The 15,951-nt window shown below is 54.8% G+C and overlaps 2 protein-coding genes across 4 annotated transcripts; one reads left to right on the top strand and one right to left on the bottom strand.

Annotated features, from left to right (window-relative positions):
- The first annotated feature begins 66 nt into the window (after positions 1-66).
- CRELD1 (cysteine rich with EGF like domains 1) lies at positions 67-7,795 on the top strand. 3 transcript variants are annotated; one of them, XM_064274924.1, is made up of 11 exons: positions 67-192; positions 681-874; positions 1,122-1,204; positions 3,701-3,811; positions 4,166-4,257; positions 4,901-5,077; positions 5,163-5,258; positions 6,193-6,276; positions 6,450-6,545; positions 6,703-6,837; positions 7,581-7,795. In XM_064274924.1, the coding sequence occupies exons 2-11, from the start codon at positions 701-703 to the stop codon at positions 7,793-7,795; spliced, it is 1,263 nt and encodes a 420-aa protein (XP_064130994.1). In that variant the 5' UTR covers positions 67-192; positions 681-700. The 3 variants fall into 3 exon arrangements, with proteins under 3 accessions (XP_064130994.1, XP_023403704.1, XP_003409813.1); XM_023547936.2 differs by lacking the exon at positions 67-192 and adding an exon at positions 203-480 and having other exon boundaries at positions 4,901-5,067; positions 5,219-5,258; XM_003409765.4 differs by lacking the exon at positions 67-192 and adding an exon at positions 203-480.
- Positions 7,796-8,269: 474 nt separating this feature from the next.
- On the bottom strand, positions 8,270-14,930 carry PRRT3 (proline rich transmembrane protein 3). Its single transcript, XM_003409764.3, has 4 exons — positions 14,780-14,930; positions 12,300-13,300; positions 11,931-12,086; positions 8,270-11,218 (listed from the first exon to the last, which is right to left on the bottom strand). The coding sequence occupies exons 1-4, from the start codon at positions 14,878-14,880 to the stop codon at positions 9,438-9,440; spliced, it is 3,039 nt and encodes a 1,012-aa protein (XP_003409812.2). The 5' UTR covers positions 14,881-14,930; the 3' UTR covers positions 8,270-9,437.
- Between the last annotated feature and the right edge of the window lie 1,021 nt (positions 14,931-15,951).

Raw genomic sequence — 15,951 nt, 5'->3', positions numbered from 1 at the left:
CTAGGGTGGGGTGACGCAACGGCACATGGCCAGCCGCCGTTGGCTGGGGCGTCAGCTCCGCCCCGCGGACTGCGGCGCTGGCGGAGGTTGCACGTTTTACGGAGGCCGCGGCAGTGGCTGCGTTGGGGAGGCTGAAGCTGTCGGCGCCCGCGGGCTGGGGCGGTGTCTTTTCATCCACCGCGGTCTATGCGGGTCTGGAACTTCCCCTGCTGGCCCTTGGGCTATACCTTTACCTCCATCCAGGCCCCGAACCTGAGCCCGTCTCCCCATATCCGGATCCGGGCTCCTCCCCCCTCCCCCACAGCCGGTTCCGGACTCCTCCCACAAGACCGCCCATCCGGCCTCCTCCCCTAATACTCGAAATCTGACTTCTTCTCCCTGACACTGCTGATACGGCCCCTAATAACCCATATTCGGACCCAAAACCATGCGCCGACTCCTTGCTCCCTAATGCCAAGGACCCAGGCCACCTCCCCCACGGTAACGTAGAAAACTTATTTCCCTCCTGAGATTGCAGATTAGGCTTCTTTCCCCTACTCCCCGGGCCATACCTCATTCTCGCCCCTTTTAATAACGCTTACCTGGGCTTCCAGTCCCACGGCACGTTAGAACAGACCCTTTTCTTTCTCGGCTGGGTCCTAGCTCTGCCATTAAACCTTTTCCACGCCCTCTATGCACAGGTTCCCCAACCTGGGAAAAGATGGCTCCGCGGCCCCTGAGGGGTCTGGTCCCAGCCCTGTTTGGGAGCCTGAGCCTCTTCCTCAGCCTTCCAGGACCCGTCTGGCCCCAACCGTCTCCGCCTCCTCAGGCTTCTCCCCCGCCTGAGCCCCATCCATGTCATATCTGCCGGGGGCTGGTCGACAGTTTCAATAAGGTGGGTGCACCAGCAGCGTCTTGGGAGGGGGGTCCAGCTTCTACAGCACAGCAATTGAGAGTGAGGAGCTCTGGGATGCAAACCTGCATGGACTCAGGTCCCAGCTTGGCTGCTTACTGGCTGTAGGTTGCCTTTCTGTGCCTGTGTTCTTTTGGCCAGTAACATAGTGATAATAAAAAGTGTGAAGTGAAGGTCTACAATGTACCAGGCACTGTATTTCGCTATTACTAATTTTCTCTGTCTTCAGGGCCTGGAGAGGACCACCCGGGACAACTTTGGAGGTGGAAACACCGCATGGGAGGAAGAGAAGTTGTCCAAATACAGAGATAGGTAAGGGGCTGCTGAGTGGGCAGGGAGAGTTGTCCACCCCGCCTCCCAATTTCTGCTCTTGGATAGGGACTCTTGGGGAGCACTCACTCATCCAACAAATATTTACTGAACATCTCTAATACAGCAGTGAGCAAGGTGAACAAAGTCCCATCTTCATGGAGCTTACATATGTGTAGAAGAGACAGCGAATAAGTAAATAAATAATGTTTATCAGGTGAGGAACGGTCAAGCAGGGTAAGGGGCTGCAGGACTATGGGGAGGTGTAGTGTTTTAGCTAAAGTGTTCAAAGGAGGACCTCTCTCAGATGTGTGACATTTGAACAGAGGCCTGAAGTGAAGAAGCAAGCTATGTGGCAGTCAGGCAGGGGATTTGGACAGAGGGTAGGACTGAGCTTGGCGTATTTGAGGAGTGGCTAGAACGGAGTGAGCAAAAGGGAGAGTGGTAGAAGATGAAGGCAGAGGCCCAAGGCCAGGTCAAGTTGGCCTCGAAGGCTACAGAAGACAGTGTAGATTTTTCTGAGTGTAGTAGGAAGCCAATGGAGGGTTTTGAGCAAGGGAATGATGTGGTCTTACATATATCTTTAAACAAGCTGTACAGGCCCAGGGTGGAGGAAGAAGGAGACCAGTTGTGAGGCTAATCCATAGCCTAGGCACAAAAGCAGCATAGACTAGTGTGGATGTGGTGAGAAGGGATCAAATTTCGGGTATATTTTGCAAGTAGGACCAATAGGACTTGATGAAGGATTCATTGTGGAATATGAGAGAGAAAGCAGAATAAAAGATTCTACTAGGTTTTGGACCTGAACTGCTGGGTGAATAGGGGGGCTCTTTCCTGAGATGGGTAAGGCAGGGGAAGGAAAGGGGTAGGGGAGTGTCAGGACATCTCTTTGAACATGCTGAGTTGAGATGTCTGAATGGAATTAGATTTAGGAATCTGGAGTTCAGAAGAGAAGTGGGAACTGGAGATACAGATTTGGGTGTCATCAGCAAATAGTCAGTACTTGAAGCCTTCTGGCAGGATGAGATTATGTAGAGAAAGTATTGAGAAGAGGCCTGAGCCCTAGGCCCTCCAGCTTTTAGAAGTCAAGTTGAGGAGAAGGAGTTAGCAAAGAGTTAGAGTTACACAGACCTGGTTGCCAGTTCTGACCCACTAGCTTTCTGACCTAGGGCAGGCCACCTAACCTCTCTGAGCCTCAGCTTCTTCACCTGTAAAATGGGGATGTTAATGTATGCTTTGTCTTTATTATAGGATTCTGGTAAGGATTAAACCGTGTCACCCACTAGAAATGAAAGATTCTGTTGTTCTGTGACATTAGTCATTTTTCTGTCCCTCGATAAGCCTCAGTTTCCTCATTTGGGAATGAGGGGATTGGCCAGAATAACCCTAAGAGGACCTCCAGCTCTATCACAGCTAGTATTTGTTTTTGTTTTTTTTAAATCACTTCTCTCCTGTATCCTAAGCACTGTGTCAAACCCTTAAATATGTGATATAGTACATGATATATATGTATTTAATTGTAGAAAAATACACATAAAATTTACAATTAGTCACATTTAGCACATTCACAATGTTGTGCAACCATCATTACTATATATTCTAGAATATTTTCATCACGCCAGAAGGCAACCCTTATTAAGCAGTCACTCCCCAGTCGCCTGTTCCCCCAGCCCCTGGTAACCTCGAATCTGTTTCCTGTCTTTATGGATTTGCAGACTCTGGCATTTAATATAAGTGGAACCATGCTTTGTATGGTCTTTTGTGTCTGGCTTCTTTCACTCAGAATACTGTTTTTAAGGTTTATTCACATGGTAGCATGTATCAGAATTTCATTCCTTTTTAAGGTGAATTGTATTTCTTTGTGTGGATATATCACGTTTTGTTTATCTATTCATCAGCTGACAGACAGTTGAGTTGGTTCCTTTTGTCTATTGTGAACAGTGTTGTTGTGAACATTCATGTACAGGTTTTTGTTTGAATGCCTGTTTTTAATCACTTTGGGTATATACCCTGGAATGGAATTGCTGGGTCATGTGGTAACTATGTTTAACTTTTCGAGGAACTGCCCAACTTTTCTACAGCAGCGGCACCATTTTACATTCCCACCCACAGTGCACGAGGGTTCCAGTTTCTCCACATGTTCACCAGCACTAGTTACATGATGTATTTTTAATCACATCTATCCAGCAAGGGTATTAATAGTCCATTATACAAATGTGGGGAACTTAAGCATTTGTAACAAACCTGCAGTGGAGGTATTGTTGTCCCCCTTTTACAGATGAGAAAACAGAGGTTCAGAGAGGGTATATGACTTGCCCAAGGTCATACAACTAGATTCAAACCCAGGTCTGTCTGATCCCTAAGACCAGTACTCCTTTTGTTAGACCCCATAGCCTCTTTGGGATCATCATGGGCACAAGGAAGAGTCGGGGAGGAGGCCTGAGGAGGGTGGCGGGAGGGATGGAGCATGGCTCCCACCACTTTGCTCTGTTTGGTCAGCGAGACCCGCCTGGTAGAAGTGCTGGAGGGTGTGTGCAGCAAGTCGGACTTTGAGTGTCACCGCCTTCTGGAGCTGAGTGAGGAGCTGGTGGAGACCTGGTGGTTTCACAAGTGAGTGGTGTGGAGGCCCTTCCCTGGAGGGAGGCACAGGCAGGACTGGGTGGTAAGGCTTTGGCTTGGCCAGGGGGTAGGGGGGTTGCATACTGGGGGCCATGCCCTGGTTTGGCTTCTTTTTCCAAACCCAGATCTGCTGAGGACTTTTTTGGGGAACCCAAGCTTCTACTCTGAGCCTCTGTTTATCCCCCTGCCACATGAAAAAGGGCATTGGTCAGGTGGTCTTAAGGGTTTGTGTCCAAGATGGGTTGTATCACAGATTCCTGGGAGGCTGGTGGCCAGGGTGGGGTAGGGATGGGGGGTGGTGGGGATAGGAGTCCTGATGCTGTCTCCCCACTACCCCTGCCTCAGGCAGCAGGAAGCCCCGGACCTCTTCCAGTGGCTCTGCTCAGATTCCCTGAAGCTCTGCTGCCCCTCAGGCACCTTCGGGCCCTCCTGCCTTCGTGAGTTTCTCAGGTCCCTCTTGCTGATGGGAGGGGACTGCTGAGGCTCTCCCTGGCCCCGCTTAGTGGGCTGTGTGATCTCAGGCTGCGTAGATAGCCTCTCTAGACTCAGTTCTTAGCTCTCACCTGCCTCAGATCGCCTGCAAATCAATGAGGGAATGCTTGGAAAACAGGCACAGACTGCACTGAGTCAGATGCAGCTGTGGTTATCATCATTTACTAGGGAAATGCTGGTCCCCCAGCACCTCATTTCCAATGCCTGGGTTGACCAGGCCCTATCCCCTGGCTACCTTACTACGGACGGGCAGGTGCTGCCCCGAAGCCCCCACTGTCTCCACCCATCCCCACACAGTCCTGAGGCAGGAGCTAACTTACTACTGACTCTTTTGAAGAAAATCTGTCCTGAAGCTGCAGATAAAGAGTTAACTACAAAGATGATCAATTCCGTCTCTATTTAAAACAAAATAAAACCTACTTTTGCCATGATAGGGGATTGGTTAAGTAAATTTCAAACAGTGTATGGCAAAATATGTCATCATTAAAATTAAGTTTCTTCTCCAAAGATGTTTAACAATATGGGGAAAGTCGTCTCTGCATCCAAAATGGTATATAACCTCTCACCCAGTTTGGTGTCTGCCCACAGCTTGTCCTGGGGGTGCTGAGAAGCCCTGCAGTGGCTACGGGAAGTGTGAAGGGGAAGGCACCCGAGGGGGCAGCGGGCGTTGCGACTGCCAAGCCGGCTATGGGGGTGAGGCCTGTGGCCAATGTGGCCTCGGCTACTTTGAGGCAGAGCGGAACACCAGCCATCTGGTATGTTCGGGTAGGTAGCCAAAGGGGTGTGGTGCTGGGCAGGGGCAGGTGTGGTGCAGGCTTGCCCCTCCTCCTACTGCCCCCATTCCACCCAGCTTGTTTTGGCCCCTGTGCCCGCTGCTCCGGACCTGAGGAATCAAACTGTTTGCAGTGCAGAAAGGGCTGGGCCCTGCATCATCTGAAGTGTGTAGGTAAGTGGGGCCCTGTCCTGGGACTGGGGAGGATAGCCCCCTAGAGGCCTAGGCTTGGTCCACATTCCCTTAACACACATGTCCCTGGGCTAGACCAACACCAGCCCCATCTTCATGGAGAGCTCAGCCTGGGTGGGAAGGCAGAAAAGTGGCCAGGCACTTACAGTACAGACTGATCTGTGTACAGTGAGAGATGTGCCTGGTCCAGCTTAGCTGGGGCTCCTGGGGGAATCAGGAAAGACTTCCGGGAGGAGGTGTCACTTGGGCCAAGTCTTGGAAGTTGAGGAGGGGTTGGCTAGGGGAATGCGGATACTGAACTTGGGGTCAGGAAACCTAGGTTCAAGACTTGGTTTTGTCCACTTGTGTAGACAAGGGTAAAAGGCTAAGCTGCTGTAACAAAAAGATTCCCCAAAGATTGTGGCTTAAAAAATATAGAGGTTTATTTTTTCTCATATCACAGTCACAGAGTGAGTGGTCTAGGCTGGCAGGAAAGCTCTGCTTGCCACGATCCTTCACAGACCCAGGGTCCACCTCTCTTACTGCTCAGTCATACCCTTGAGGGGGGTGTTTGAGGCTGGGTCCCAGGTACTTCATGTTCCATGTTCCAGCCCTCAGGAACATGGAGAAGTCAGCCCATTGCTTTAAGGCGAAGCAAAAACTGGGACACATCACTTCTGTTTACATTCTGATAGCCAGAACCTAGTCCACCATGGCCACCCTTAGCTGCAAGGCAGGTTAGAAAGGTAGTCTCCACCTGGGCAGCCCTGAGACCAGCTGCAATGCTGTTCTGTGTTGGTGGACAGCTTGCTGTCTCTGCCACACTACCTAACCCTGGGCAAGTCCATTCCCTGCCTTCCTTGGCCTCAGTTTCCCTGCCAGTAACATAAGGATTGAAATCTGCCCCTCTCCTCGCCCCCCGTCCACCTCTCTGCAGACATCGATGAGTGTGGCACAGAACGAGCCAGCTGTGGAGCCGACCAGTTCTGCGTGAACACAGAGGGCTCCTATGAGTGCCGAGGTCAGTGTCTATTCTGCAGAGGGGGTGTGGAGAAAGTAGGAGGACCTCCTCCATGCCTGTACCCCTGAACTTCTGCCTCCTCAGGCTCCAGAGCCCCCCTGGGCCTCCTCTTTGAGAGCAGTGCTCCCCTGGGCTTAGGGGTGGCTCACCCTCTTCTTTCCTGTCCCCCTCAGACTGTGCCAAGGCCTGCCTGGGCTGCATGGGGGCAGGCCCTGGCCGCTGTAAGAAGTGCAGCCCTGGCTACCAGCAGGTGGGCTCCAAGTGTCTCGGTGAGTCTCCTGCTGCCGGCAGCCTTCCCCACTGTGGATTGGGAGGAGGCTGGAAAATGGGCACGGAGGGGCCGAAGTGGGGCAGGCAGAAGGCAAGTCAGGACTGAGATGGAGTCAGGGTGCTTAGGAGTTTGACCCCATCTCCCCCTCCCTCGAGACGTGGATGAGTGCGAGACAGAGGTGTGTCCAGGAGCTAACAAGCAGTGCGAGAACACCGAGGGTGGATACCGCTGCATCTGTGCCGAGGGCTACAAACAGATGGAAGGCATCTGCGTGAAGGAGCAGATCCCAGGTGAGCCCATCCTGCTCTCCAGAGACCTCCCAGGAGGGAGAGCCTCATCAAGGGGGAGGGCTTGCAAACCCCTTCTCCAGGTAGCTACAGCTCCTGCCCCAACCCTATGGTGAAGACCCAGACTCCAGCTGATCTCTAGGCTGGATTTAGTGTGCTCGTATCCCAGGGAAGAAAGAGCATTGGACTTGGCATCAATCCCTCTACCTCCCAAGCCTGTTTCCTCATCTGTCAGTGGGACCAGTCTCTGCCTTGGTCCTCCTGCCCGCTGAGAGCTGCTATAGGCAGTGAGAACTGGTGGAAATGATGATAATGGCTACTACTTCCATACCTCTTCTTATGTGTCAGGTACTGTCCCAGGTACTTTACATGTGTTGATTTATTTAATCCCTCAAACAACCCAGTGCAGTAGGTGTTAATCTCATCCCCATTTTACATCTGAGGAAGCTAAGACACAGAGAGGTGAAGCAGCTTGCCCAGGGCCACATAGTGACAGGCTGCAGAGCTGGGGTTCAAATCCAGCTGTGCCCTGAGTCACCCACCGTATGGCCCGGGGCAAACCCCTTCACCTCTCTGAGCCTGTTTCCCATTGACTGAGGCAGGTATAGTAACTGCCCCTTGTAGAGTTGTTCAGAGCAATAAATGGTGTGTGTGCCTGGTATGCTCATGGCAGCAGTGAAGGTCAGGTGTGTGGGAATGCCAGGAACAGGTAGGAGTGACAGGCAGCGGCTCTTGTTTCTCTGCAGAGTCAGCGGGCTTCTTCTCAGAGATGACAGAGGACGAACTGGTGGTGCTGCAGCAGATGTTCTTTGGTGTCATCATCTGCGCGCTGGCCACGCTGGCTGCCAAGGGCGACCTGGTCTTCACTGCCATCTTCATCGGGGCTGTGGCTGCCATGACTGGCTACTGGTTGTCTGAGCGCAGTGACCGCGTGCTGGAGGGCTTCATCAAGGGCAGATAATCCCTGCTGCCACCTGCAGGATCTTTCCGCCTGGGCTGCCCCCACGGGTCGGGCCTCTTTGCTACCTGGACACTACTGGTTGCTTCGTTTATTTTTCCGAGTGGGTTAGCACCCCCTGCCCACCTTATGGGGCAGCCTAGACACCCAGGCCTGAGCAGACGAGGCCCCTGGGATGAAAAAGCAGCCTGAGGGTGGGTGCTGTGAGATCTTGGCCTGCAGGACTGGGCAGGCTTCACATTGCGTGTGAATTTTTTAAAAGAAGTTTCTCCTTATGGTGGCTGCTAGTGAGCTTTGGCCCCTGCCCAGGTTGGGGGGTGGGGTCTAGGCAGGGGTGGGGTCATCGCAGCCCCTTCAGCCCACTGCATGCTGCCAGCTCGTGTTCCCATTTACCCTCCCCTCAGGCACTGATTTATTTATTCATCTCAGGAAATAAAGGTATTGGAAAATGGAGAAGTTTTGGCCTTACTACCTGCCCCCTCACCCCTCCACACACACAGAATCTGTCTTACTACCTGCTCCCTCCCCCCTCACCCCTCCACACACACACAGAACTGCAGTCTTACTACCTGCCCCCTCACCCCTACACACACACACCACACACACACACACACACACCACACACACACACACACACAGAGCAACCCAGTGTTAACCACCTACCCCCTCACCCCTACATACACACACAAGTACGTTGGCCTAAACTACTGAGAAACTCCCATTTCACCCCTCGCCCGGGAGCTGTGGGGAAGTTAGTTTTCTAAAACTCCAGGAAATTGAGGGCTACCCTGATGGAGTCGGCATCAACTTGATGGCACTGGGTTTGGTTTGGTTTTGGTCTGATGGAGGAGTAAAGGGATGATCACGGAGAGGCTTGACCTTGAAGCAGTGTGTGAAGGGGGATGGAGGAACAGGCTTAGGAACTGAACTTTCTGGATTCAGTAGCAGCTTTGCCACTTGCTGAAGGATCCTGGACAAATGACTTTCACCTCTGAACGCCACTCTTCTCATCTGTAAAATGGGCATGATAATGCTTTCCATCGAGGCTTAATATGAGAATCGAATGAGATTACGAATGTAAAGAGCTGTAGCCAGTGTACAACAGAAGGTAGATGTTCGATAATGTTGGTCTGGTTATTACTAAGCCTCCGGGGGTCCAGTGTCCTTTCCTCTGGAAGTCGTTCCCTCCCTGACATACACAGGACTTGGAGTTATTGGTGTTAGGGCAAGTACTACACCTCCTCTGCTGGAGAGTGCAGGATCTTGGTGTGGCTAGAGGCAGGCACGAGCCAAGTCCTAAGGGTTTATTTCTTTGGCACAAAGAGCAGAGTCTGGACAAGCAAGCCTCATCTCTCCACGTTGGGGAATCTGGATGGGGTGAGTGGGGCACCTGGTCCCCATCTCCCATACCCAAGTCAGTGCACATCCACCCTGTATTCCGTGCAAGTCGCAGCCTTTGTGCAAAATACCCGCTGAAAAAAATAAGAGATATGTTACAAAAAACAAAAACGGGTGGGATGGGCTCACTCCTGGCTGTTCCCAGGAGCTGCAGTCCAGTGAAGTCCCGGGAATGTCAGTTTTTCAAACGCTGAAGTGTCTGAGCGGCTGAGCCGTGCTGTCATCCAGGACAGGGTCCCCGCACCACTCAGAGCTCGATGGTATCACTGGAGGCGCTGCGGGAGTCCCCGGGCTTGCAGTAGGGCTGGGCCTCTGCCTGGGGCTCCCCGGGCCGAGCGGGGGCTGGGACAGGGGCAGAGGACGGGGCAGGCAGTAGGTGCACCGTGCTGGGCAGCTCGTCTAGTGGCAGGCTGTCCACTGACGACAGCCCGTGGCGCCATGGGTTCCAGCTGATCTTGAGCGAACCCCGGGAGAAGCTATCCAGGGAGCTACCCGAAGCGGCCGCCGCCGCCGCTGTAGTGTCGGCCTCGTCCACAACGTGCTGGGGGACCGGCCCGCGCAGGCGCACGTCGCTAAGCGACCGGGAGCGGCCGCGGAGGAGCGATGAACCCGCGCCCTCGAGCTCGGCGTCCGGATGGCTGCCCCGGCGCGGCCGCAGAGCGCCCCCAGGCGGCGGAGAGAGCAGGCCGCGCAGGCCGCAGCGCCGGAATACGCTGTCTCGCACCAAGTGCTCTCGAAAGAGCGCGGCGTCGATGCTGCGGCTCAGGTTGATAGGCGATGGTGGCCGGAGGTCCAGCTCGCTCAGCGATGGCGCCGGCCCCATGCTACTGCGGGACAGTCCCGGGCCACCCTGGGGACAGCGGCCCAGTGATGCAGCAGAGCCCCAGGCGCCAGAATTGGACGTGGCAGGGAGTCCACCCTCCGCTGGGTTTCGGATGAGGCTCTTGCTGATGGCCAAGCTGCCTGCACCGACACCACTGGGTCCCGCGTAGCAGTTATTGGGTCGCTCGGGCACCTCACTCTTGCCCAACGGTGCAGGGCACGCCAGGCGCAGCAGCTTAGCCCAGCAAGCGTGCTCCGTGGGCGGCCTGGGCCGCGCGGCGGCCACAGCGGCCAGCGCCAGGGTCAGCGCCCACGTCAGCTCCAGCAGGCGCAGCCAGAAGTGGACGCCCCACCAGGCCCACGAGAAGCGGCCCACCCGGCCTGGGCCCGGGTACAGCCATAGCGCGGCCGCCAGCTGCAAGCCGCTGGCCAGCAGCCCCAGCGCACCCGCCACGGCCAGCAGTCGCGGTCCCGGGCTGGCGTTCCAGCCCCGTGGCCCATCCAGCAGGCAGCGCCGGCACAGACAGAGCGTTCCCAGAGCCACGGCCGCGCCCCAGGCGCACGATAAGCCCTGCGTCAGAAGGTTGAGCGCAGGCCTCGCTAACAGAAGGTCGGCTGTGAGCAGCCCCACGCCATGCGCCGACGCCAACGCTCCTAAAAGGAGCGGATTCTGCAGAGGCGGTGGCAGCCCAGCACCCAGGCCGAGCAGGGTCAGCGCCGCCAGCGCCGTGAGCAGCAGGGGGAAGGGCAGGTTGTAAAGCACTAGGCCAGCGCGCACACCCAGCCGCGCCTGTGACCCGTATGGGTCGGTGAGCATGTAGGCTGATCGTAGACCCGACGCCACGAGCACCAGCACTGCTGCCACCAGTGCCAGCCGGGGCCCTGCTGGGGCGGCTGCCAGCGTGGCCAATGCCAATGACGCTGGCAGCAGGAAAAGCGCCCCCACCCCGTAGACGTGCAGCTCCCAGGAAAAGCTCAGCACCCGCCGCAGAGGCCCCCAGCGCAGGGGGGGTGCGGTGACGTTGGCTGGGGGGCTGGAGGCTGGGACTGATGCCATGGAGCTGGCTGAGGGCTCTGGAGGGGGCGGCTGGGCCAGGGCTCGCTGCGTGGTGACCCGAATGAGGCCCCGGCGGGATGTCGAAGGGGCCTGGACTGGGGGTGCTGGGGGATGGCTTTGGGGGCGCCCTGGCCACTCCTCAGCTTCATCTGCAACAATAACAGTATTAATACAGCCCTTCGAAAAGTGCTTTTGATTTCCCATCATTCTCTTGCTGTGTGATGGGCAAGTTAACGTTTGTAAGCACATCTGTAAAATGGGGATGGTAACACCATCTACCTCATCAGGCTGTGGTGAGAATCAAACGTTTAACATAGTGCCCAACACCCAATAAGTGCTAAATGGATGTGAGCTATCGTTTTTATTAATAATACTTACAGGGAAGTAGTACACCAGCAGTTTGCAACGTGGCTACATATTAGAATCACCTGGAGACCAAGTGAATCAGAATTTCTTGGGACAAGATCTGGGCACTGGAATTTTGAAAAAGCTCCTCCAGGGTTTTGTGGGAGTGGAGAATCACTGCACTAAGTACACCTATGTTACAGATAAGAACATTCTAGCCCCCAAAGGCAAACGACCTTTCCCAAAGTTGTTGTTGTTAGGTGCCATCAAGTCATTTCCGACTCATAGTGACCCTATGCACAACAGAACGAGACACTGTCCTGTCCTGTGCCATCCCAAAGTACCCAGTGAGTATTCCTCTGTTATCCTAAAGTGTTTGAAGGTGATTCCAGCCAATGCTCTAAGCAGGTATGTGTCCTCATTTACCCCTCCCTGCCCCCATGTATACGCCTCACACAGGCTCTTCGTTACCGGACAGAGTACTCCCTCTCCCCAAACCCCCAGCCATGCCCTCACCTGGCTGCAGGGCTCCCACAGGGCTCTCTGTTCGATTTGTAGCTGGGCCAGGGTCCAAGGGGCCAGGGATGAGGGACTTGGGGGTGCCTGGGGTCTCCACTGCCCCTCTCACCCGCTGCGGGGAGATGGGGTCTGCTTCATTCATTGCTGCTATCTCTGAAATAACAAAAGCAGTTATCACCTTGCCTGGTCCTCCAGCGGGGTCCCCAAAATCTCATCCCCTAGGAAGGAGGCACAATCACTCTCATTTGTCGGAATGAGGAAAATAAGACCCAGAGGGATCAGAGGTCACATAGAAACTGGGGCATCCAACACCTTGTAACACTGCCCCCTCCCAGCCCTGCTCAGCAAGCTCCCTTTGATACCCACCTGGCTTGGGCTGTCCATCAGGAGCCTCTGAGGTTGGGGGACCTGAGGGCTGAGGTCCTGGTGAACCCTTAGCATCAGGGAGGTCAGCCTGCTTGGGCGGGGGTGCTGAGGAGCTGACTTCCTGGTTGTTCCCAGCTCCAGCCTTCTTAGGGGACTCGACTGGCAGCTCCTCAGCAGGAGGAAGGCTTCTGGCCAATGCCAGGTCTGGCTGGGCCCCAGGATCTTGAGAGGATGCCACCTCAACTGGGAACACTAAGCCAACATCAGGGGCTGCTGGATCCTGCTGGGTGAAGAGGGGGCCTCTAGCTGCCTCCTGGAAGTCCTCCTTATCCCCACCCTTTTCTGTCAGGATTGGCCTTACAACAGTGCCCCAGTGGGGCCCAGGAATGTAGGGAGGGCTCTGGTGGTCTGAGTGAGGGGTCTCAGGAATCCTGACCTTGGCCTCAGCCGTCAGACCCTCATCTCTAGGTGGTTGCTGCCCTGCCTGGCCTCCAGGCTCCCCTGGGGAGGGTAGAACTGTGGCTACCCCAAGCTGAAGTCTAGGAGTTGTGGGAATGTAAGTCAAATGGGGAGGCCCCATTGGATGGGGGACCAGTGCTTCTTGCTCCAGAGGCTCTTGGGGGTCTGGAGGCCCTGTCCAACCCTGGGACCTTGGCCCTCGAGCTGTCTGGAGGTCACCAGTGACTAGGAGTCCTTCTCTTTCATCCCCATGGGCTGCTTTGGGCCCACGCAGGGCTGGGCCAAGGGGAGCATCTGCACGCCTCCCAGGCGCCTCTTTGGCAGGAGTCTGGGGGACACCGGAGTTCCAGGAGTGCTCCTCTCTGGGGTTCTCCGAGAAGATGTCAAGGGCCTGGGACTTTGTGCCCACAGGGCCCTTGGGGTGAGCTTCTGGGATGAGGTGTGGTTCTGAGTCCTCAAGAGGTTTGGAAAGGCCCCTGCCCAGGGCAGGGCCAGCCCCCAGGGGTGGCAGCAGCAACAGCAGCAGGAGGCCGCACGTGCAGGGGGTCATGGTCCACATCAATGCCTGGGCCTGGGCCTGGAGCCCTCAAGTCCAGTCCTCACTAGATGAGCCTGAAAAGGACAGAGGGGATGACACGTGAGGGTGGGGGGCCCTTGTGGGAAAGCAGAAGGCTGACACGAGGCAGCAGCTGCTCCCTGCCCTACCCCCTTCCTTCCTGCTCCATCTACCCAGAGTGACCTGTTAAAACTGTACCTCTGGTCATGGCACTTGCCTGCTTCAGAGCCTTCAGTGGCGCCCCATCACCCTTGGGAGAGAATAGAAGCTCCTCTCCTAGCCTTCCATGGGCGTGCCAGGCTGCTCAGTTATCCTCTCCGACACCCACTGGACTATCTGACGCCACAAGCCTTTGCTCCTACTGTTCCCTCAGCCTGGAATGCCCTCTCCCTTCTCCTTCCTCACTTGCTGAAATCCTATTCTTGAAGGCTCAGCTCAAATATCACTGAGGTAGAGAGGGAGAGGAACATAGTCCTGCATTTGAGAAGGGACCTGGTTTTGAATCCTAGCTTCACCATTTCCTGGGTGAGTTACTTTACCTCTCTACATTGCGGTTTTCCCATCTGTAAAATGGGGATAAGAAGAGAATCTAACTCAAGCAGGGCTCTTATAAGACTTAAGTGTTAAGAGACAGAGGGATGAGGGGCAATTTTACAAAAGGGGTGCCAGGAAGGCCTCTCTGAGGTGACATTTAAGCTAAATGCTGAATGATAAGAAGGAGCCAGCCTTTTGAAGATATGAGCGGAAAGCATTTGGCACAGGGAAGAGCAAGCACAAAGGCCCTGGCACAGGAGTGAGCTGGACGAGCTCAGGCAATAACACTAGTGGTGGCTATGAGTCCGAAACGGCTTGATGACAATAGGGTTGTTTTTTTGTTTGTTTGTTTAGTGTGGCCAAAGCACAGCAAATGAAGGCAAAAGTAGCAGAGGGAGATGAAGTCAGGAAGGAAGTCAGGGGCTAGATCACAAAGGGTCTTACAGGCCATGACAGGGTGCTTGGATTTTATTCTAAGTGACATAGGGAGCCATTGTTAAGCAATCAGTGACAAGGTCCGCTTAGTGATTAGTGTTTTAAAAAGGGGAAAGAAGCCCCTGCACGTACCCGGTTAAGATATGATGGTTGCTTGTTTCAATTTAGGAGCCCTGGTGGTGCAGTGGTTAGAGTGCTTGGCTGCTCACCAAAACCTCTGTGGTTTGAACCCACTAGCTGCTCTGTGGGAGAAAGATGTGGCAGTCTGCTTCTGCAAAGATTTACAGCCTTGGAGACCCTATGGGGGCAGTTCTACTCTGTCTTATAGGGTCCCTATGAGTTGGAATCAACTTGACAGCAGTGGGTTTGGTTTTCTGGTATTTCAGCTTAGACATTATCTCCTCCAGGAAGCCTTCTTCCCCTAACCCCCCTAGGTACCGGTTACCCTGGTCACATTGTGTTATAATCTCCTATCTCCCCCCACTGATCTGGGGCTCCCCAGGGCTGGGTTTGCATCTTTTGTTTCTTATCTCTAGCCCCCTGCCTTCCAAGGCCACACACCAAGCAGCACCTGCCTGGCCCCAGGTGGATGCTCATTAAAGGGTCCTGTTCCTGAAAGTCCCTGGGCCAGGGAGGCAGGAAGGGGCCCTGCGGTGTGTGGGGGGGGAGGGGCACACGGGGGAGGGGGTGACAGCAGTTCTGAGAGCTAAAACCTGGGTGTGTTTGGGGGTAGAGGTCCTGGTTCCTTCCACTCTAAGAACCAGCTGTCCTCCAGCTCCCTGACTCCTAATCCTTGATGGTTTACAGACCCGTTGACAAGCTGGTGAACACTTCAGGAAAATGCCCCGGCTCATGGAAGGTTGTGGGCAATTTCAGGGGTTCACATCCCCCAAATTCAAGTTTAGACTCTGTCTTAAAGCCCTGGTGGTTCATTTCTCAAACATTCACCGAGCCCAAGCCCCACACTCTGCTCCTGGCCCAGGCTGGGTGCTGGGGACCCATAAAGAGGCCTCAGCTCCAGAGTTGGGAGCGGAGGTGAGCTGCAGGGGAAGGAAAGAGAGGCTCCTAACACATGCAATAAATAGTTAATAATTGTGCTCTTCCCGTATTGAGCTCTTACCTGGTTAGGCTCCTGTGCTAAGCTTAGCTGCATAATCTTTATCTCATTTAACCCCTCCAACACAAGCAGGTACAGTTATACCCATTTCACAGGGAAGGAAAGAGGGGTTCAGAGAGGTTGAGCAACTCTTCCAAGGTCACACAGCCAGGGATGGACATAGCTGAGGTTGTGGAAACCCGGAATAGCTCATTTTGCAAAGAGGGGTCAGGAAGGCTTTGCAGAGGAGACTGTTGAGTTGGGCCTTCAATGATGAGCATATGCCATCTGACCACCATCCCCAACCCAACAAACGAAGGCTCCTGCGGACACGGAGGGAGCTCGTCCAGCCCTGCACGCCCACTCCTGGAGAGAGATTTTGGGGGGAAGGGAGCTCCCTGCCGCAGGGGCTCGGAGAAACCGGCCTGGGGATAGGGCAGGGTCGCCGCAGGCAGCCTCCAGGAGCTGGCCCATCTCCGTTACCTCTTCTCCGTCTCCTCGTCCCTGGCTCCGCGCCTTCCCGCAGTGTCCTGGGTGGGGGTGGGTGCTGTGTAGGCCCCTCCGCCCACGCC

Source organism: Loxodonta africana, chromosome 22 (assembly GCF_030014295.1).
Source record: "Loxodonta africana isolate mLoxAfr1 chromosome 22, mLoxAfr1.hap2, whole genome shotgun sequence".
Taxonomy (NCBI): Eukaryota; Metazoa; Chordata; class Mammalia; order Proboscidea; family Elephantidae; genus Loxodonta; species Loxodonta africana.
The sequence above is the reverse complement of the archived record's forward strand: the minus strand, read 5'-3'. Positions and strand labels throughout refer to the sequence as shown.